The sequence below is a fragment of the Colobus angolensis genome, unplaced genomic scaffold (genome assembly GCF_000951035.1).
Source record: "Colobus angolensis palliatus isolate OR3802 unplaced genomic scaffold, Cang.pa_1.0 Scaffold19, whole genome shotgun sequence".
Classification (NCBI taxonomy): domain Eukaryota; kingdom Metazoa; phylum Chordata; class Mammalia; order Primates; family Cercopithecidae; genus Colobus; species Colobus angolensis.
In genome coordinates, this window is record NW_012115043.1 from 3,434,101 (window position 1) to 3,457,366 (window position 23,266).

Genomic DNA, 23,266 nt, shown 5'->3' on the forward strand with positions numbered 1-23,266 from the left:
GGCACATGTATACATATGTAACAAACCTGCATGTTGTGCACATGTACCCTAGAACATAAAGTATAATAAAAGAAAAGAAAAGAAGAGTCCTTCTTTATCTGAATCAATTTAAATGAGAATTTTTGAAGCACTGGTCAGTACACAGGTTCTATACTACCATAATTCAAACTGATCCACATGTCCTTTTAAGTTATATGCATTTTCTTATAGATCAATGGTCATTTTATTAAAAAATCATAGCATAGAGTTCTAATGGAGCTACATCTAGAACACTAACATAAAGTCCATTCTAAATACAGCTATAAAGAGTAGATATTGCAATTGTCCTAAATACATACATCCTCTTCCCCCCTCTCTGTCCATTATATCACACCACCCCTTAACCCACATACAGATCTGATATGACTATACTGGAATGAGGTGATTTTTTTTTCTTTTAAAACAAACATATATAACTTACATATCTAAATGAGTAGGGCTGTACCTTTTAAACTAACCACCTTTGGAAGCTACATATGCATTCCAACAGGACACCGCATTTTTCTGGAATCCCTCTTTTAGAACACAGGTTCTCCAGATTTAGTGTGTAAAAAATCACCCAGGGAACAGATTAACCATGCAGATTCTTAGAGGTTTGGATTTAATTGGTCTTGAATGGGGTTGAAGAATCTATATATATATATATATTTTTTTTTTTTTTTTTTTGAGATGGAGTCTCACGCTGTCGCCCAGGCTGGAGTGCAGTGGCCGGATCTCAGCTCACTGCAAGCTCTGCCTCCCGGGTTTACGCCATTCTCCTGACTCAGCCTCCCGAGTAGCTGGGACTACAGGTGCCCGCCACCTCGCCCGGCTAGTTTTTAGTATTTTTTTTAGTACAGACGGGGTTTCACCGTGTTAGCCAGGATGGTCTCGATCTCCTGACCTCATGATCCGCCCGTCTCGGCCTCCCAAAGTGCTGGGATTACAGGCTTGGGCCACCGCGCCTGGCCAAGAATCTGTATTTTTAACAAGGACTCCTGGCAGGTCTTACACAGGTGATCTGTAATAAATAGTGCTTTAAAATAACCTCCAGAGTCAGTTCACAAGCTACACAAGGAATCAAAGACTTTATGGTCAAACTCTGTGTGTACATCTATATAACATGCTGAAGGTTTATTTTAGCTTATTCTTTCAAAATCTTCACTTTTCCTGATTGAATATATTAGTACAGATATGCAAGGAAGCGTCTATGTGCAAACAACATACCTCCATAAAAGAGATTCCTAAGCTCCAGACATCAGAATGAATTCCATACTGCTCCCCTGAAATCCTTTCAGGCTGCAAGGAATCAGAAGGGAGCTTGTGAGTTGACGGATGCTACTCAGGAAAACACATACACCAAAATGAGCTCAGAGCCACCAACATCTGCATAGCATTTTACGGATGACAAAACAATTTTACATGTGTGTATATAAGTATTTGTGTATATAGTATAAAATCTATAGAAATTATATATAGATATATTCTTATTGAATCCTCTCCAAGTCCCTCTGAGGAAGACTTTGGAAGCCATTTCACAGATGAAGAAAATGGAGGCTCAGAGTAGTGAGGTAATTTAGGCAAGGTCCTAAGTAGTGAATGAGCTGAGATTTGAATCCAGATCCTCTCCCTCCAAATCCAGTGATCTTCATTGTGGCGTAACAAATTATACAACATTATATGATATTACTACTTATTTGCATTTTGATACATGGGTCTGGAACAGTAGGGTTTCTTTTAATTTTTTATTTGGAAATAACTTTAAACTTACAGGAAACTTGAAAAAACGAGATGAGAGCAAAGCACATTCCTATTTCCTTTACCCAGATTCATCTACTGTTCAACATTTCATTCCACTGATCAGAGTTTCTTTGTATATGAACCAAGGAATAGTTTGAAAGGTCCTTTTGGGACTCTGGGTCCTCCACGCAAGATGTATAGCAAATACCTGGTCTAAAAAAGGCTACATAAACACTCTACTTCAAAAGGAATAATTTCATACTGAATGGATGCTTCCTGAGCTATCTATCCCTCTAGGATTTAGCATTCAGTACAGTACTTCATAGAAGGCTTTGGAATGAACACATGAACAAATGAATCAGAGAAACTGAGGTTTCACAAAGGTGGAATGATTGCTAAAGGTTACAGGCTAATCATGGCAAGGCTGAGATAATAACTTACACCCCAATATCCAATTAAATAGATACTAGGATGTATTCATACGGAACTGGCTAGCCAGCTACAGGAATAACATTATTGTCACCATCATTACTATCATCAACAACAAAATTATGTGTGCATTTATTAAAGAATTTCTGTATAGGCCTTGTTTTAGTGTTTTTCATGCATATCTCATTTCAGATTCACAAACATCCATGTAACATTGGTACTATTTTATCATCCCCAATTAACAAATGAGGAAAATGAGGCACAGAGAAGTTTAGTTTACTTTACTAACCATTATGAGTGCTGTATCCACTATACAAGAAGGATAGTAATAGTTATCATTTAATGACCACTCACTAGTGTCAGACACTGGGCTAGGTCCTTTGGGTCTTCTACTTCATAATGATTCTGCAAAAGTATTATTGCCCTCAATTTACAAATGTAAAAACTGAGGCTTAGTTAGTGACATGTTCAAGTCTAGAGCTATGGGTTAGCATTAAATGCACAGTCCAGGAGCGGAGCCAGGATTCAAAGCCAGTTTGTCTGACTGCAAAATTAGAGTTCTTTCCAGTGAGTCAAAATGACCCCACAACTAGAAGTCAGAAGAGCCAAGCACAGCCTTGAGTTGGTCAGTATTTCTCAATGTGCAGTCTTTGGAGCAGCCATCACAGAACTGTCTGAGGTGCTTACTATTAATACAAATGAACCTCCAGAATCAGAATCTCTGGGGATGGGGCTAGAGATCCTCACTTAAAAAAATAATTTATCTGGGTGATTCTTTGGTACACTTAGCTCCAGTCACTAAATACTTCCATGTTCCCTAGAGAGACAATGACCTTTCAGATCTCCCTGCTTTCCTCTTCTCTGCTTAATGACCATGTCTCACACAGATCCTGTTTGAGGGTGAAACCTTTCTCTACTCCTACAGCAGAATTATAAAGTCCTGCTTCTGTACTTCATTAAAATGTTGTTCATATCTTATTATTTATCACACTGTGTTACAAAATCATCTGTTTTCTAGTTCTTTTTTCCTAAGAGGCAAAGAGTGTACCAGGCAGACATACCTAGTACCTTGCTGGACACATAACAGATATGCTGTCAATGCATGCTGACTGAAGGGATGTAATACATGTTTACTGCATGAACAAACAAGTTCCTTAGAGAGTTCTAATATAACTTCCTCATACATTGCTATTCATGTCTGTCAAGAACTTCTAACAAACATGAAAATCCTAAAATCCTCTAGAATTATTAAAGAAATAACTAAATGTTGCCCTGACCTTTTTTCCTTCCTCTCTCCATTTCTTCATTCTACTGATTGACAGGTACCAAGCATTTCATCCAGAATACAGAAAAAAAACACACACACACACAAAAGTGGAACCCACATACAAAATATTGGGGCAGGATCAACAAGGAGGTTAAACACACTCATTACATTTGCCCACTGAACTATCAAAACAAATGCAAACTGTGAGCTGATAATAAAGCATAGAAAAATTAAATTAAATTTAAAAAGAAAAAATAGAAAAAGTGATAACATTCACAGATACTAGATGGCAAATAAGAGAACTCTTTTAAGGGTCAGATTCTGATGACCTCTTGTTGGGGAAATTATTCTTTCAATAAGCTAATGAAACAAGATTACTGCTGTGATGCAGTGTTTGAGCAAAAATGTTCAGCAAAAGCCAACAGCAAGCTCCACGTGTCTATCCTAAACAACTCTTAAGGTGGATAGGGACTGGAAAATGTGCCCAGGCCCCTGGAAGTGATTTAGACACAAGATGAGCACCAAAACATTCTGAATTTATGGAGCCAGGATTTGATGGCCCGAGGCTGCACAATTCAAAGCTGTTCTCACACTTGAAGCCAAGGTGGCCTGCCCTGTCCTCTCCCCTGAAAAACAAAACAAAACAAAACCAACTACCAGGTACCATGTTGTTGACAGAATATCGGTGATGGATATTTAGCAGTTAAAAAGCTAAAACTGAGGTTACTCTCTCACATGACAGCTGTCATCAGTGTGAAAAGCTAAATAATAGGAAAAACATGACTCTTGTCTAAAATATCTTTGCAGTGAGGTTTAAGTGACAAGCAAACAAAATGAAACAAAAAAAACCCTGACCTGTTCTTAATAAGACCAGTAAAGAGTAGTGATGATCTAATAAGTAGAATTTATAGAGGATCTTAAAGGGCAGTCCTGGCCGGGCGCGGTGGCTCAAGCCTGTAATCCCAGCACTTTGGGAGGCCGAGACGGGCGGATCACGAGGTCAGGAGTTCGAGACCATCCTGGCTAACACGGTGAAACCCCGTCTCTACTAAAAAATACAAAAAGCTAGCCGGGCGAGGTGGCGGGCGCCTGTAGTCCCAGCTACTTGGGAGGCTGAGGCAAGAGAATGGCGTAAACCTGGGAGGTGGAGCTTGCAGTAAGCTGAGATCTGGTCACTGCACTCCAGCCCGGGTGACAGAACGAGACTCCGTCTCAAAAAAAAAAAAAAAAAAAAAAGGGCGGTCCTTCTGGCACCCACAATACTATACTCCCTCCAGATGCCCTCTGTGACTCAGCCTTGACAAGAATTCACATTTAGTTAACTAATTCCAGAACTGTCTGTTTACAACAAGATTTGTCAAAAGCAGGAAGATACCAAGGTATATCCCTTATCTCCTCCAAAAAAGGAATTTCTGTTCAGACTCAGGCTACGTAGAAAATTAACAAAGTAGGCATGAAAACTTCACACTAGCGTATAGTTAAAATATGTATCACAAGTGTTAAGGATTTTTTTCTTTTTTTTTTTTTTAACATTGGCAAGATCCTTGTGTAGGCAGACAGACAGAACACTGGTTAAACAGGACTCTGAAGTTAGACTGCTTGAATTCAGATCTATCTTCCAGTTCACCAATTCTCTCTTCTGCTGTGTCCAATATGTTGTCAAATACAGTGAGTTTTAAATTTTAATCTAGAAGTTTTGTTTAGAACTTTAAAAATCTGCTGTGTCACTTTAAAAATGTGTCATCTTAAGTCTGTATGCATCTGTTTCTGCTGCCTGCTATTCCTGCTGATCTTTCTCAGGTGGCTTTGCTGTCTTGTGTGCCCGGTTCTCTTTGCTTGCTAGTTTTTCGTCTTGAAAGCAAAACTTCGGAGAGGTTCTCTGAGGCCTAAGGTGGAGACCACCTCAAACCACTTCTCAGTGTGAAGTGCCTTGTCCAACCTAGGACATGTATGCATATACCCAGGGTGCAAATCTATACCAGGGCTAGGCTATAGTCACAGCTTGTTCCACTTTTCCTGTTTCTTCTGCTTCTCTGCTTAGATCCAGATGCCTCCTCTTCAGTTTCCTGGGACTGGGAGAAGAGGAGCAGTTTTAGATCTAGTTTACCCTTACACTGAGGTTACCCATTTAGGCTTCAAGCAGGGAACAGAGAAGATCTTCTCTGAGACCTTCTGACTTAGGTGGGCTCTGAAGCTTGGCCGCTGACCCTCTTGCCTAACTGTAATTCAGGCAAATGCCCTCAGGAATAAGCAGTGATGGGGATCCCATTCTACTTTCCTCTCTGTAGTAGGATTTCATTCAAAAATTGTGCTGGGAGTAGCCCACTGTCTTTTCAGCTCTTCAGTGCATTTGAGATGGTTTAAAAAAAAAAAAAAAACTTAGCACATTTAAACAGGAGAGTTGATCTAAATAACTTAGTCTGCTATTAGCAGAAACTAGAAGCTGATGTCCTAATTAAATTGCCTTTTACTATGTGCCAACTCTGAGACCTTGGGTTACAAATATTTTGACCTTTGTTTTCCTCATCTATAAAATGAAGACAGTAATAATAAATAATAGCAGTAACACGTACACCTCCTGGGGTTGTGTGAAGACTGAATGAATCCTGTAATGTGCTTCAGTACACACCACATGGGAATGCCCAGTTAATGCTAGCCTCCTCCCAGTCACCACCACTACCATTACTACCACTGCATGAGCATAGACATTGAGTTGGGTCATGCAATGTGTATGGGTGTTAGTCCAAGTATCCTTCCAGTCACCACCACTACCATTACTACCACCACATAAGCATAGCCATTGAGTTGGATCATGCAGTGTGTATGGGTTTTATTCCAAGTAAAGACAATTTCCAAGAATTGGAATAGCTTGGGCAGAAAAAAACATTCTGGAGATAGGAATGGTTATTTAGATTGACTTTCTGATCCCAAGGGCCAAGTATTTGAGTAAGATTTTTTCATTTTAAAACTTCAGTTAATGATAGCAATAGCGTCAAATTTTATATTTGATTTTTAAAATGATAGTAAGCCAGAAAGACTGAATAGTTAAAGTTTTAGGAATTTCTATCTTAAAAACATAATAAAATTTTTAGTAATTAGAATTGCTGGGCCAAGTGTGGTGACTCACACCTGTAAGCCCAGCACTTTGGGAAGCCAAGGCGGGTGGATCACTTGAGGCCTGGAGTTTGAGACCAGTCTGGCCAACATGGTGAAACCCCATCTCTACTAAAAATACAAAAATTAGCCAGGCGTGGTGCTCCACGCCTGTAATCCCAGCTACTCAGGAGGCTGAGGAGACAACCCAGGAGACAGAGATTGTGGTGAGCTGTGATCATGCCACTGCACTCTAGCCTGGGGGACAGAGTAAGACTCCATCTCAAGAAAAAAAAAAAAATAAAGAATTTCTGAAAAATGGTTAATTTAATATAAGCTCCAAGCTTCTAGACCCCTTTTATAAACCTTACGGATAAAATCCTTTTAAAATGTGGTTGAAAATCTTTCATGTTTCGGATGAAGGTATCTATTGAACCTATTAATTATCTGGCCCTAAAAAAACAGTATGTCCTTGAGCATGACAATTCACTTTTCCAGGTCAGTCTCCTCACTGGTCAATGCGGAGGTTGGATCAAGATGACTTTTCAAGTCTCCTATAAGCACATTGCTTAATGTGCCCATACTTGGTTTTTCTAAACGACTAATGATGTTACAAAAGCTTCCCTGTCCTTTTCCTAATTATCTTTCCTATATCTTATACTTCTGATTACAGAATAAAGTGAGATTATTCACATATGCAGGGCTATTTCATTCTGATATATTTTCTTTTTAATATTTGAGTAGCCTAGCTGGCTGTATTTAAGTAATTTTGGCCTGTCTATACCTTGAAACACAAGCAAGATTCGTAATATGAGAAGTTAAATATATTCGTAATATGAAAAGTTAAATGTTGTGCTTATAATTAGTGAACAAGACACTTTTGGAATGCAGCTTTCATGAACTAATTCACTCGTCTGGCACTGTGTGAGGTACCTATGTCATAGTGTTGTGAGCATTTAAAAGTTAATATATGTAAGAAGAGTGACTGGCACATAAAGCTACTTAAATGTAAGCTATTATTACTACTGATGTTATTATCACTGTACAGAAGTACGCATGAATATAAAGTGAGGGAAATACGTAAAATGAGGGTATCAAGTGACTTCTAATTACATATTCCTGCAATTTTTTATTTGTCCTCTTCCCTACTTCTTCACCCTGCCCCATGCCTTCTGAGTCTTTGCTCATCCATTTACAGTGATCTTTCTCTTGTGCAAGCACCCTTTTCACATACTGTTTGAATCATCAAATTCGTACACTGTACATCTCATTTTCTTTTCTTTTTTATTTTTGAGATGGAGTTTCACTCTTGTTGCCCAGGCTGGAGTGCAATGGCGCGACCTCAGCTCACCACAACCTCCGCCTCCCAGGTTCAAGTGATTCTCCTGCCTCAGCCTCCCGAGTAGCTGGGATTATAGACATGCACCACCACACCCAGCTAATTTTTTGTATTTTTAGTAGAGATGGGGTTTCTCCATGTTGGTCAGGCTGGTCTCAAACTCCTGACCTCAGGTGATCCACTCGCCTTGGCCTCCCAAAGTGTTGGGATTACAGGCATGAGCCGTTGTGCCCAGGCTGTCTTATTTTCTAAATGTATGTTTGGTACAACTTAAGTCTTTATTATGTCACACATAATGCTGCTACATATAATATGTTTCCTGTTTCATTCAAGTCTTATCTAGATTATACAATGGTTCCACTGTACCTGACTGACAGCACAGAAGATGCTCAGTAAATGCTGGTTGATTATTGAAGGTGCTCAGTTTCAGATACAGCTTTCACTGGCATAGATCGGGGCTGGCAAACTTTTTTGGTAAAGGGTCAGCTAGTAAATATTTTTCATGTTATGAGCCATTTACTTTCTGTTGCAACTGTCACAACTACTCAACTCTGCCACTGCAGTGCTAAAGTGGCCATGCATAATATACAAGCAAATGGGTGTGGACATGTTCCAATAAAACTTTATTTACAAAAATAGGCAGTAAGAGCTTAGAAGAGTGATTAGTACATTGTTCCAGTAAATTGAATTTGGCCTGAGAACTGTAGTTCATGGATATTTGGCATAGGACTCATGTAGAACTCAAAATTATAAAATATACCAGCTAAAACGAGAACCAGTTGTGGTTAAAAAAAAAAAAAAAAGCTCAGCTCTTTTCTCTCAAGAGACTCTCAACAGATAAAAGGTAGGGATTAATACATGTCCTATAATAATATAGGTTATTTCCACCTCCCCCTTATCTCCAACCTCACACCACGTAGGTAAGTACTTGGCCTTGGCTAGTAAGAGCCTCCTACTGAACTGAGCAAAGCGTTCACTCTCCAGCTATCATTGCTCCTTTTCTAGGTATCTTACGCTTTTTATAGCTTGAACTACAAAGCTGACGACTAGAATTCACTCACCTAAGAAGCAAAGCAATTTTAGTTTTGTCAATCTGAGCTAACGTTTCATAATTTTAATCCTCATATTTTCAGTTAACAGATGGATGCATCACATTCACCCATAAACAAAAATAAAAAACTAATTTCTTTAATGTACACCTGGGAAAGACAACTGTAATCTGGATTTGTACATTAAAATATAATGCAATTTAATTATCAGAGGAATTTAAAGCTACTAAGAACATGCTGGTTAGTTGAGCAATTGTTTCATTTACAGTCATGTCCCCCCACTTTTTAAAAATTACAGTGTTTCATTATCTTTCAAAGACTTAAACCTTAGCATTCAGTAAGGCTATAAAGGTGGTTCACCAATCTCATCTAACTTGGTAGAGGAAGTAAGGTGATTACATTTTATAAAAACAGATATGATGACTTCAGAGGTTAATTTTTTGTTTTTCCTATTATTATACTTAAACAAGAAAGTATGAACTTTCTTTAAAAATCATGCAAGAAAAAATGAGCTATTCTGGTATCTGAATGAAAAAACAAAGTTTTGTATTGTTCTGGGAATAAGGTTTAGGTTTAGAATTAGGTTTAGAACAAGGTTCCATCCCTAAATCTTTAATCAAGATAATATATAAACACAGAATACTGAGAATAAGACCCACAATTTTATCCATACTAACATCATTTAATTTCATGATATATTAATGAAGACTATTACAGATGAAAGCGACTACCTAAATAAATTTAGAGCTTTCATTATAAAAAATTATCTTTCAGTTGTTACAGGAAGACAAAACTTTGCTCCAAAAATAATACTAGATAAGTTTCCTGTTTAATTTTTTTTTCCCTCTGACTCTCAAGGTGACTATGAAAACGCATAAACTAAAGTATATTTATGAAAACAAATAACTTCCCTTACTCAAAAGCCAAGTCTACATTGGTCTTTGAAACAGACTTATGCTTCTACTTGTTATTGTTGGTAGTTTATTTCAGTGCAACTAAATAATCTTACAATAGGCATGAATAACAACTAAACAAAATATAGAGGTATAAGTTCTATAGAGAACTGCCCCCTAAACCCTTACATTCAGAGATCCATAAATATAATTTGGCTACATCAGTAATTTAATTTTGATCTGGTGACAAAGCATGTTCATATTCCAAGAAAAAACAACCAATTTTATTGACTGACATTTGGGTATATTTGAGGGTTCATTAAATAAGAAATGTGGAAAAGTGGCCAGTATGCTACAAGGTGCAATTTTTCTGTAGGATTAAACTTCAAAACTCAGCGATTTCACACTTGAACCAACCAGTTAAGTCAACAAAGTCAGATAAGTTGATAGCTCCTGTAAAAACCCTAATGTCTTTTAGAAAGATTTAAAAATCAGACCATGAGTAGATTGACTTCATAATTTATGATCTGCTAGGCTAAAGCTGTGGAATTAATTCAAGAATTATACATTACCAAGTACATAAAGATAAAGATGTTGGTTTTAAATGTTATTTTTGCATAAGTTTACTTACCGCCATATAAGCATTTGTTCCAACATACGTCTTGGCTATAGAATTCACCAGCTATGAGACAGAACAGTCTGTTAGAACAATATAAAGATAATGTGGAAATAAAATGGGCAATTATTCCTCATTTAACCTACAATCATCATTCGTATAAATCAACTAAAAATTATGTAAAAGGGAACAAATTTATCTACAAAGGCATTAAAAATGATTAAATCTCTCTTTTCTTTTGAATGTGATTTCCAATTTAAACAAGCACAGCATTACAGTTTATAGCAGATAACCTTAAACAATTCACTTAAGCAGGATGCTTATCGCTTTAGTACCCCAAACCCGCCTGATATAAAAAGTCAATTTAAAGCAGAATTTGAACACACTCAATTTTTAGTCAGATGGCTCAAGATGTGAATGAAGCCCTATGCATTACTAGAATGAAACGAACACTAAATACGCTGGAGGGATAACAGACTTTGACAACTCATAATACAACGATGACCTTCGCTTTGGTCTTCGTGTTTGGCTGAGAGTAAAGGTGGCTGCAATTCAAATCAACATCACAGCACGCTCACGGGTCACTATCACTGGGTTTCTCAGGGGAGGCCCAAAATGGAAATTAATTAAAATTTGTGCTGCACATTGTAATGGCCCTCCACCATTGTTGCTCCCAATATTAATTTTTATTGTGGGCCAGTTGGGTTCCCTAGGCACAGCTCCCACTCTGCCCTCCCTTTTGTCTGGCCAAAACGCTTTCATATCAAAGCTGCATATCAATGAAGTTTGCTATTCGTAAGTAGTAATTACAATATCAGCAGTTTTTACTGTCATTAAACAATGAACAATCATATTCTGATGAAGGAAACTCGCTCAGAGATTAAAAATGAGTAACACACTCCCAGCCGAGGAAAAGATGCAGGGTTTCTGTTTGTCTAGCAGCTAGGTGATTTTTCAATCCAGAGAACAGAATGAAAATATAAAGAGGTTGTTGCAGAGAAAAAGAGTACACTGGGAGGAAAAGGGACATACCTGAGTGCTAACTCCAAAATCACACAGCTTGACCTGTCCTCTTGTGTTTACTAGCATATTGGAGGGCTTCACATCTAAAAAGGGACCAGAAAAGGCCATGTAACTAATTCCATATATCTACAGCATTTGTTCTTTAAAAGCACATACGCATACCACGCCAAGTTGCAGAAATGACATCATCTGCTCAATCCGAAATTCAAATCACAAATTTAATGAAAAGCATTTTTTTTTAACTGAAGGTAAAATGTAAGGTCTCAACTCCTCCAGTTTCAACAATTTCTGGTTTCTACAGAAGCAAGAGTTTATTTCAAGTGAAAGTGAAATCAAACTTTGGCTTACAACAACAGTAAATACACCCATCATCCTATCCGTAGTTTTTCAGGAAAAGGAGGTAGATAAGAAAAGGTAATCTTCCTGCAAAGAATTTGCACAAAAAGGATGAGTTTTGCTCTATATGTGCAATTATCAGGCTAATCCTCCCATCTAAGTAATAGTAAGGCCAACGGGAGGCCAACAGGGAAAAGTCATTCATATGCTACGGGTAACAGGTCGTATATGAATGAAACTGATGAGGAAATGAATGTAGCACTGCTATTTCCCATGTTTTACAAGGCAAATGTTACTTCAGATAATACTTAGAAATTTATCTAAAAGATATGCGTATGTGTCTACATGCATGTGCTTATTAGTCTTTATTTCATTTATCCTTCTCCTCCCTTACATTATTTTTGACTGCTGTTACAGTTAACAAAAGAACTGAATAGATTTCACCAAAGCAGTCAGTCGCTGAGTAATGAAACAAAGGATTTCTGTGAAGCATCGTCAGTGACAACAATGAGTCTTTTCAGGAATTCAGGGAGCCCAAAAAAGCCATCCAAGGAGGACAAGAGCATACCACTTTTGATGGTATAGAGCAGCATCTGCTTCAATGCATCTTTTATGGCAAAAGTGGTCTAGCAGAGACAACTGGTTATATTTAAAACAGCATATAATCTCAACTACACTGACACTGAACAGGAGACAATTTTTTGGTGTAACTTTTTTTTAAAAATTGTAAATGGGTTAATCTTCTCCTGACCTTCCATCTGGCAAAAGGGTACCACAACAAAGTATTTTGCCAAGAGTAGACACTTAATTCAAATTTCAAGTTCAAATACAGCAACTATTACTGAATCAGACTTATGTGACAGGCAATGTGCTAGGCATTTTCTTATACATTAGTTCATTTAGCCTGATAAATGTTATTAGCCTCAGTTAGCCTGATAACTGACATTTGAATGTAAATTCCATGAAGGCAGGGACTTTGTCTCTTTTCTTGACTACTGTACTCCCAGCCCCTGAAAGAGTGACAGATATATTTCAAGTGCTCAATAAACATTTGTTGAATGGATGAGAGAACAAAGAATGGAGACCACAAGTACATGTTGTGGTTGAGGATTCTGTTTCAGTGATGAGGGGTGAACTGTAGAGTCTCTCTCTGTAGCAAGCCCTTCAGATACCACACACTATAACCTCTATTGGGAGGCTCTAGGAATTCAAGTTGGTATGCACAGGCAGGTGTAAGCTCTTTTTATTGGTATCATCACCCCAAGAAATAAGTTCACAGGGTAGGAGTATACTTTATACCTCTTAAAATGTATCCCTTCCAAGCACAGTATCTTGTTCAGTGATGGATGGCTTTTAAAATGATACATTAAATTTACTAATACATGGCCGGGAGCAGTGGCTTACACCTGTAATCCCAACACTTTGGGAGGCTGAGGCAGGCAGATCACTTGGGGTCAGGAGTTCGGGACTAGCCTGGCCAACACGGCGAAATCTCTACTAAAAACACAAAAATTAGCCAGGCATGGTGGTGGTCATCTGTAATCTCAGCTACTCGGGAGGCTGAGGGAGAATTGCTTCAACCTGGGAAACGGAGGTTGCAGTGAGCTGAGATGGTACCACTGCACTGTAGTTTGGGCATCAGAGCAAGACTCGTCTCAAAAAAAAAAAAAAAATTGCTAAGACAAATGTCCCCTTTACCAGCAAGTCCCTGGTCTCTTGGTGTCTAGTTTTCTCTAATTTTTCAACATAATTCTTATACCACCATCATATTAAACCTTAAATATACCACTTTCACTAAATCATTTCTCTCCTTAAGGAGGAGGTTAAGTATTCTCTGACATGCCTGCCACCAACCAGAACATGAATTCCTTAAGAATAGGGTTGTGCTTTCAAGTGTGCCCCAGCAGTTAGCACAACACATCATAGACAGCCACAGTAGACACTTAAATGTTTGCTGAACTGAAACAAATGTTAGATTCTACATAGTTTGGTCTTATTTTTCAAATCTAGTTCTTATCATGGGCCCTGAGTTTTAAATATTTTTCTTTTGGACAATTTGTTCCTTTATATATTGACATCCTAAACTAGGGGTGTACAATCTTTTGGCTTCCCTGGGCCACATTGGAAGAACTGTCTTGCGCCACATATAAAATACACTAATGATAGTTGACGAGATAGAAAAAAATGGCACACACAAAAAAATCCCATAATGTTTTAACAAAGTTTACAAATTTATGCTGGCCTGCACTACTCAAAGCCATCCTGTGGCTCCTGTGGCCCTGCGGAGCATGAGTTGGACAAGTTTGCCCTAAACCATTCTTAAGCCACCACATCAGATGGAGACAGTTAATGAACAAATATTTTGAGCTCCTCGAAGAAGGTGCTGCCTGGAAATTAAGAGCTATGCTAAAAGCAGCAAATCTTTAGTTTCAATCAGATACATCTGACTTAAGTGGATCAATGGAAAGAGAAAATAATAAAACAACAAAACTGCTAAACTATATTCCAAAAGACAAGGTGTAAATAAGAACCTGACTGCATTTTTCCGGCTTTCCAACATTTTTTTAACGTACATGTAAGCCTACTGTATGACTTCGCACATTCTCCCCTCAACCTGGTTTTCAGAAGTACTTTATGTGTGAAAGTAGTAGACATCCAGTCATCCTCAAATCAATCTCTGCATTCCAATGAGACTGTTTTAATCATTGTTTCAAAAGAAAAAAAAACCCTCATTAAGGCTTTGTTCATTCTGCTTTCATCATCTCCCTCCCACTCCCAGGTTTAGAAACCTTTCCTCCATATTTTCCATTTATCTGAATCCTGCCCATCCTTCATCTCAGGCCATCAGTCACTATCTTCTTTGAATTGCTGTAGTGTCTACTGTCTGTACCATTTGTTTGGGACAAAGCATATGATTTATGTATGTAATGTATGTATGTATGTATTTCAGAGACAGGGTCTTGCTATGTTGCCCAGGCTGACCTCAAACTTTTGGGCTCAAGTGATCCTTCTGCCTCAGCCTCCCGAGTCAATGGGACTACAGGTGTTTGCCACCACACTTGGCTTTTATGACATTTTATACTAAGAGTTACTTAATGTATTTGCTGTTATCAGTATCATCACTCAAAGAATTAGGTTCACAGGGTAGGAGTTTAATTTATATATCTTCAAATGTATCCCTTCTGAGCACAGTATCTCGCTCACTGGTTGACAGCTTTTTAAATGATACATTAAATTTGCTAATATAAATGTCCCCTTTACCAGCAACCTTGAGATAATTTGAACCTAACAGCCCCCTTTAACAAAGTCAATGAATCTGGGCTAGGAGACAGATAACCTGGGTTTTAGTCTTTTTGATGCTGTCACAAATTTGACACATGACTGGCCTTGGCATGTGATGTTTTAGTTTCCAACTCTGTAGGGAGATAACAGTTACCATGTCAATATTTGAGAACTGTGAGGATTAGATGAGATAATGAATGTAAAATTGCTTTTTAAACTGTCCAACATTCTATAAGTGTATTATTATTATCAACTGGTAATTAACCAAGCTAGAAAAAGTTGTATATTTCATTCTATTTAGAAAATAACTTCTATTGCTACAGTGGCAATTTAAGCTGTATTTGAGTAAAATACTAGCTCAAAGAAAATAATTTCCAAAGCCCAGTAAGTAGGACTGTAAAACCAATGTGATGTTTATGAGGAAACATTTTTGCCAGACTATATGCACCCTTTCCTCAACAATGCTACTGAGATGGTTTCCCTAGTTTTACACTTGCTCTATTATAGCTTGTGTTCAACACAGCAGCTAAAGTGATCCCTTTAAAACCTAAGTCAGACACGTCACTTCTTTGCCTAAAACCACCAAAGCCTTTCCAACTCAGTGCAAAAATGGAAAGTCCTCCCAGAGGTCCCCAAGGCCCTTGTGAGCTGTCCCATACTCTCACCTTGCCACTCTTTTCCATGTCCACTCTGCTTCAGCTCACTGGCCTACCTGCCAGGTATGCTCTTGCTTTGTGGTTCTGTGTCCGTGAAATATTATGCTTCCACAAATTGTGTACCTTTGCTTTAGATTTTTGCCTGAATTTTTCTCCTTTGCTTTAGATTCTTACCTTTTTAAGGGAAGCCTTTCCAAACCACCTGGTATGCAGTAGCAATACCCTCCCAGCTAAGATACTTCCTTTCCCTTTTCTTCTGCTTCAGTGTTCTTAACATTTAGCACCATCAACATGCTGTATTTCTACATACAGATCTGTTAATTCTCAGTACTCCCCTCTTAAAGGGAAGCTCCATGAATGCATACTTGGTCTGTTTTGTTCACTACCACATCTAGAATGGTGTCTGGTACATACAGGAAACAATATTTATTGAGCAAATGGTGAATAAATGCTATCTCTACTAAACAGGTGAACTAACATGCTGATCCATAAAAGCATGAATTTGGCCTGAGAAGGAGTTCCATCTTTTCCCATTTAATGGACTACACTTCAGAATGAATACATTTCAAAATGACACTTAATTCTGAGAAGAATCCATAGTCATTTAAAAGTACTCACTCACAAATATTTACTGATACCTTACCAAGTGCCAGATATGGTACTAGGTGCTATGGAGAGAAACATGAGTAAGACTCCATCTCTGGCCCCCAGGAGCACGTAGACCAAGAAGCAGTTTGGTATATTCTTTGAACAAAAATACTGCTCATGAGATTTTAGGATAACAATGTTGTCTATGTATATTCTAAGTGGGGTTTTCTTTCTGAACAATAGGGATGTTTCTTTTAATAAGACAATGAAAGTTATGCAAATAAATAGCTCCTAAGCTTGGCTGTGTATATTTAAAAAATAAAGCTTTTTGTGTTCCACTCCAAATTTACTGAACCAGAAACCAATCCAATACAGCCTGGTCTTCAGGCCAGCATTTAAAAGACCAACATAACTTACTGTATTTCCCTCTGATTTAACTTCTAAAAAGTTCAGAATGTGTGAAGAGAAACTTCTTGTTTCACTTTACTTTTTGAAATAAATCTCATTACAAAAATCAATTTTCCTGCGGCCATTTTGAATGTAGTTTGATGAGTCTGACGAATGTCTACATCCATGCAACTACACCACAATCAAGATATAGAACATTTCCATCACCTCAAAAGTTTGCTGTGTTTAAAGTTTAAAAGTTTCAAGTACTAGACATTCAGTCATCCTCAAACCAATCTTTGCATTCCAACTGGACTGTTTTAATCACTGTCTCAAAGAAAATCATGAAACCTTTGTTCATTCTATTTTCATCATCTCCCTCCTACCTCCAGGTTTAGAAACTTTTAAAGTTTTTAAGCTCACCTCAAAAAGTTTGTAAACTTACCTCAAAAATTTGCTGTGTAAAAGTTTAAAAACTTTACAGTCAATTGCACCCTGACCCCCAGCCTTTGGTGAATCACTGAGTGGTTTTGTCATTATACATTAGTTTTGCCTCTTCTCATAAATTATAAACCCCACAACATGTTATTATTATTATTTCTTTTTTGAGACACAGTCTCACTCTGTTGCCTAGGCTGGAGTGCGGTGGTGTGATCTTGGCTCACTGCAACCTCTGCCTCCCAGGTTCAAGTGATTCTCTTCAGCCCCCTGAGTAGCTAGGATTACAGGTACCTGCCGCCACCTCCAGCTAATTTTTGCATTTTTAGTGAGATGGGGGTTTCACCATGTTGCCCAGGCTGGTCTCGAACTCCTGACCTCAAGTGATCTGCTTGCCTTGGCCTCCCAAAGTGCTGGGATTACAGGTGTGAGCCATCGTGCCTGGCCATGTTATTATTTTTCTTTCACAATCTGATGATGATTGTTGGATGATATATCTGCCATTATAATTGAAATAGGTGTCTTGAAACACTGTACAGTTGTGTCTTGCTCTTTTAAACAGTTTGACATTTGTGCTTTTGATTGGACCGTTAAGATCATTCACACTTAACGTTAAGTATTGATATGACTGGGTTCAACTCTATTTGCCCCATCTGTCCTTTGTTCCTTTTTTTCTTCTTTTCCTGCTTTCTTTTGGGTTAGCTGGGCTAGTTCTTAGCATTCCACTAATCTCTACTATTTGCTTCTAAGCCAGAGGTTGGCAAATTTTTGCTGTAAAGAGTCATAAAGTAGATATCTCAGGCTTTAAGAGCTACAAGCTTTTTGTGGTAACTTCTCAAATTCTGCTGATGTAGTGCAAATGCAACCATAGGCCACATGGAAATGAATGGCCATGACTGTGTTCCAACGCCATTGTGTTAAAAACAGGCAAAGGCCCAATTTTTGTCCATGGGTTGAATTTTGCCAGCCTGTTTGAAGCTTTATTTATTTATGTCTGTTCTAACATTTACAATATGCTGCTTTAACTTCTTACAGTCTACCTTCAAGTAATATTAGGGTATTTCATTTATAATGTACAAACCTTACAATAATATATTTCCACTTTCTTCTTCTCATCTTTTATTTTCATACATCTTTCCTCTATGTACACTATAAGCTCCATAATATTATGTCTTTATTTTCCCTTTATATAATTATATTTTAAAGACATTTAAAAGTTAGAAAAAATCTTTTTATTTATCCATGATTTGTGAAACTATTTATTCTTTTGTGTAGATCTAACCATCCATCATCAGTTTCCTTCATCCTAAATAACTTCCTTTAACATTTTTTTTGTAATGCTGGTCTACTGGCAATGAATTCTCTCATATTCATCTGAAAAAGTCTTTATTTAGCTGTTTATTTTTGGAAAATGTATTTGCTGGGCACAGAATTCTGGAATAACTTTTTTCTTTCAACATTGTAAAGATGTCCTTCCATTATCTTCTGGCTTGCATAGCTTGTGACAAGAAGTCGGCTGTCATTCTTATCTTTGTTTCTCTACTTAATGTGCTCTGTTTTCTGTGAATATTTTTAAGATTTTCTTTTTAGTCACTGGTTATCAAAATTTTGATTTTGATGTGCTTTGGTGTGGTTCTGTGTTCATGCTGGTTAGAGTTCTTGAGTTCTTAGATCTGTGGACTTATAGGCTTCACCAAATTCGGAAAGTTTTCAGCTATTATTTCTTCAAATTATTTTTTGTTTCCTTTTCTCTTTCCTCTCCTTTTGAGACTCCACTTACACGTACATCTTAGACTTCTTGATAGTGTCTCAAAGATCATTAAGATTGTACTCATTTAAAAAAATATTTTTTCTAGTAGTAGGAATGAGTAATTTTGGATAATTTCTAGATCTTTAACCTCAAGATCACAATAATTTCTTCTGTAGTGTCTAATCCAGTTAATTCCATCAATGAAATTTTAATTTCAGATATTTTTCGTAATTGAAAAATAAATGTTCAACTTGTTTCTTTGTCTTCCATTTCTCTCATTATGCTCATGTTTCCTATGAATTCCCTGAGCATATATAGTTTTTATAAAAAACTATTCTAAAGTCCTGTCTGCAAAGTCCATTATTTCTGATGTGTATGTGGGAGGGGGGCATCTATTTCTATTGATTGATTTTTTTTTTCCCGGTTATAGTTTTTCATCCATAATCAGAAGAAAAAGTCTTTGCTTGTCTACTTTTTATGTGGATGTTCAATGTTGTGGATCTTGTGTTGTCAAGTGCTAGATTTTATTGTAATCCAGTGTGTTGGACCTGATACTGGCAAGTAGTATAGCTGCTGAATACTGACAGCTGAATCATTTTGAGGCTGATTTTAGAGCTTTTATTTTAGGAGAGTTGAGAGTAACCTCTATTACAGGGCTAGTTTAGCCCCACTGCTAAAGCATAATCCTTCTAATGTCTTTCTTGAGTTCTTCAATGTGTTTAATGAGCCCTCTCTACACTGGATTATTGGAATTTAAAAGATTCCCAACCTTGTATAAGTTTTGGGAATTGTTCAGCTTACAGTTCCCCAGAAATTTTCTTTTCTCAACAGTAGCTGCTGTCTAGCTTTGTAGGATTTCACTCTATAAATGCAGAGGCTGATATAAGGCCAGACACAAGGAAATGCCTATGCAAATTCTAGAGTTCTTTCTCTGCATGTTCCTGCCTTTCTAGGACTCTGCTCTGTAAATTCTAGCCATTTTTGGTCTCCTTGAACTCCAAATTCTGTCTCTTCAGCTCAGTAAGACCTTTGAGCTTTGTTTGGGCTTCTGTGCAGAAAGCTTGGGTGATTATAGGACTCACTTCATTTGTTTCTATTCTCTCAGGGATCACTGTCTCACATTGCCTGTTGTCTAAAGTTTGAAGATAAATGTTTCACTATTTTGTCCAGTTTCCTAATTATTTTTGGTGGAAGGCAAATCCCATAGCAGTGATTCCATGGACAGAAGTAGAAGTATCTGGTTTTTTTTGTTTTTTTTTTTTTTTCTTTGAAACGGAGCCTTGCTCTTGAAACCCAGGCTAAAGTGCAATGATGCGACCTTGGCTTACTGCAACCTCCAATACCGGGGTTCAAGCTTCTCCTGCCTCAGCCTCCCAAGTAGCCAGGATTACAGGAACCCACCAACAGGCCCGGTTAATTTTTCTACTTTTAGTAGAGACGGGGTTTTGCCATGTTGGCCAGGCTAGTCTCAAACTCCTGACCTCAGGTAATCCACCTGCCTTGGCCTCCCAAAGTGCTGGGATTATAAGCATGAGCCACCACACCCAGCCAACCTACAACTCTTAAGAATAGCTCCAGGGGCCAGGTGCAGTGGCTCATTCCTGTAATCCCAGCACTTTGGGAGGATGAGGTGGGTGGATCATGAGGTCAGGAGATCGAGACCAGCCTCGCCAACATGGCGAAATCCTGTCTTCACTAAAAATACAAAAAAGTAGCTGGGCGTGGTGGCGTATGCCTGTAGTCCCAGCTACCTGGGAGGCTGAGGGCTGAGGTAGGAGAATCGCCTAAACTAGGGAGGCGGAGGTTGCAGTGAGCTGAGATTGCACCACTGTACTCCAGCATGGTGACAGAACAAGACTCTATCTTAAAAAAAAAAAAAAAAAAAAGCTCCAGGAACACTGAAATGATTTGATTTTTTTTCTTGTTTGTTTTCAGCTTCACTCGAAGCCATAGACAATAGCACAACAGATTAGGCGGAAAGATTACTTTTAAGGAGGTAGTTATATTTATGCTTATTTTAATGCAATATCAAGTTATGGAAAACAAACAGCAATTGAAGGCATACACAGCTTTTCATTCAGTTCACTTAAAAACATCACAGCCTTTCTTCTGTAAGCAAAGCACAGAAAAGATGAGTCACTAAAGTGACTGATTATAAATGGCAATCATCAGGGCAGATGTAAGTCATTTTGGTTTAATCAGGCCATTAATTATTAGGGTTTATCAATTAGTTTTATTGAAGACAAGGGAGCTCAAATGAATACTAGGGCATTGATTTTAACTGAGACATTTTCTCAAAGAAAATACAAATGAGGTGTGTTGAAGCCTGGAATTATAGGTCCTTTTCATAGCACTAAAGAGAAATAAGTTTCTTCTACCGCAACACATAAACCTCTAGTGAAAAAGCAAACTAACTTACTCTCCTTTTGCATTAAAAATGAAATACCATGTTTAGGTGTTTCCTAATTTAAGGTTTAGGTTTAAGCTATCTTGGCCAAGAGATGAATATCATTTTGGAAATAGTAAGATAAAGGTACAATGCAAAGTGACTTGTTTTTAATATCCAATACTCCTTATCTTTTTCATTTTAAAAGATTTAGTCATTTTATGCAGTAGGCTTTTATAGGCATCAAAATAGATTCCTGTGGGTCAGATTCCCTTAAGGGAAGCAGAGTGATGCCCTGGAAAGTGCCCCTGCATACGGACTGTGAGACTGGACCAATCATTTAAACCTCTCTGAGCATACATGTACGTGTGGGTGTGTGTACTCACAACACTCACATGCTCAGTGTTGAGTACACAATTTCACTTAATTCTCATAACAATCCTGAATTCTCACTGATAACCTTGCCAGTGTCGGAAGATATCATCCCTGATCTTGTACATCATATCCTGTATATGATATACTGATATCTGATATCTTGATATCTGATCTTCCTACATTGACAAGGATGTTAAGAGAATGAAGTGAGCCCATGTGCTTAGCACTGCTGGCACAGAGCTAGAGGTCAGTGAAATGTTGAATGAATCAAATGAATGGGAAAAATATTTTGTAAACTTGAATGTACCAAATATACTACAAAGCTACTGCTTTGTAGAATTGGTAATGATGACTTCCACTCTAGGAAATCAGGATGTGGATCATTTAATATACTGGCTCATATCCAAATGCTAAATGAGGTTAACTTTCATTACACCAGCTCCACCTGAAGGCAGGCTTCTTCTAGGATAGCAAGTGTGTTCAGCTGGGATCACAGAAGAGTTAACATTATACAATCACAACATGTGTCTCCTGTCACATTACTGTCCCACTCATTCAGTGAGATTTCACAGCAAGCTGGGCTTTTTAACGATGATGCAATAAATCTTTGAGTTGCAGCAGTGACAGCCCAAGTAGATAATAGGTGGTTATGATGCAGTTCCATCCAATAACTTGAAGTGCTTAGATGATTATTAGAAAAATATCAGGGAGCAGAAATACTGGAAGAGTTTATTAAAAGGGCCTTCAGTCATGCTAAGGATAACCGTAGGTGGTTTTAGGTAAATAAAAATCAGCCTCAAAGTGTCCTTAAAAATTAAGCATAAACCTATCATATAACCTTTGTAGTCACTATGTGGTCATTTTCCTACTCTATCTTTAACAAAGTATGAAACATTGGTTCATTACACTAATCATACACTATATACCAACAGTAAAATAATTATTTCTTCTCAAATCTGATATGTGCTAGATGGCCTGATAAACTATGATTTACAAATATTTAAAGAAATATACCAATTCCACTCCTAGGTATTTACTCAAGAGAAATAAAAATACAGAATCACAAAAAGACTTGTGTATGAAAAGTAGTATTATTCATAATCGTCCCAAAGTGGATACAATGCCAAATGTCCCTCTACTAGTAAATAAGCAGACAAAATGTGATATACCCATACAATGGAATACTATTCAACAATAAAAAGGAATGAACTGCAGACACATGCTATAACACAGACTCATCTCAAAAACATCATGCTAAATGAAAGAAGTCAGGCACAAAGATTTCATGTGGTATGATTCTGCTTATACAAAATGTCCAGAAAAGGCAAATCTTTTCTAAGAGTCAGAAAGTAAATTAGTGGTTCCCTGGGGCTGAGGACAGGAGCAGGGACTGACTGCAAATGAGCATGAGGATACTTTTTTGGGGTGATGACAATGTTCTAAAACTGGAATATGGTTATGGTTGCACAACTTCATAAACTTAGTAGAAATCAGTGAATTGAGTAGGTGAATTTTATGGCATGCAAATTATATATCAAGAAAGCTGTTTTAAAAAATCAACCTCAAAACACTTGATTTCTCATTACCATTACTAATTAATT

General features: G+C 37.6%; 1 protein-coding gene across 2 annotated transcripts in view; it reads right to left on the reverse strand.

The window, feature by feature from the left end:
- MAP2K5 (mitogen-activated protein kinase kinase 5) overlaps nucleotides 1-23,266 on the reverse strand; it is a 268,480-nt gene that overhangs the window by 106,712 nt on the left and 138,502 nt on the right. For both annotated transcript variants that reach the window (XM_011940344.1, XM_011940343.1), the window contains exons 14-16: nucleotides 11,477-11,550; nucleotides 10,460-10,510; nucleotides 1,246-1,317 (exon numbers count right to left, since the gene is read on the reverse strand). In XM_011940344.1, coding sequence (XP_011795734.1) covers nucleotides 1,246-1,317; nucleotides 10,460-10,510; nucleotides 11,477-11,550 — 197 coding nt within the window. The remainder of the gene's footprint in view (nucleotides 1-1,245; nucleotides 1,318-10,459; nucleotides 10,511-11,476; nucleotides 11,551-23,266) is intronic.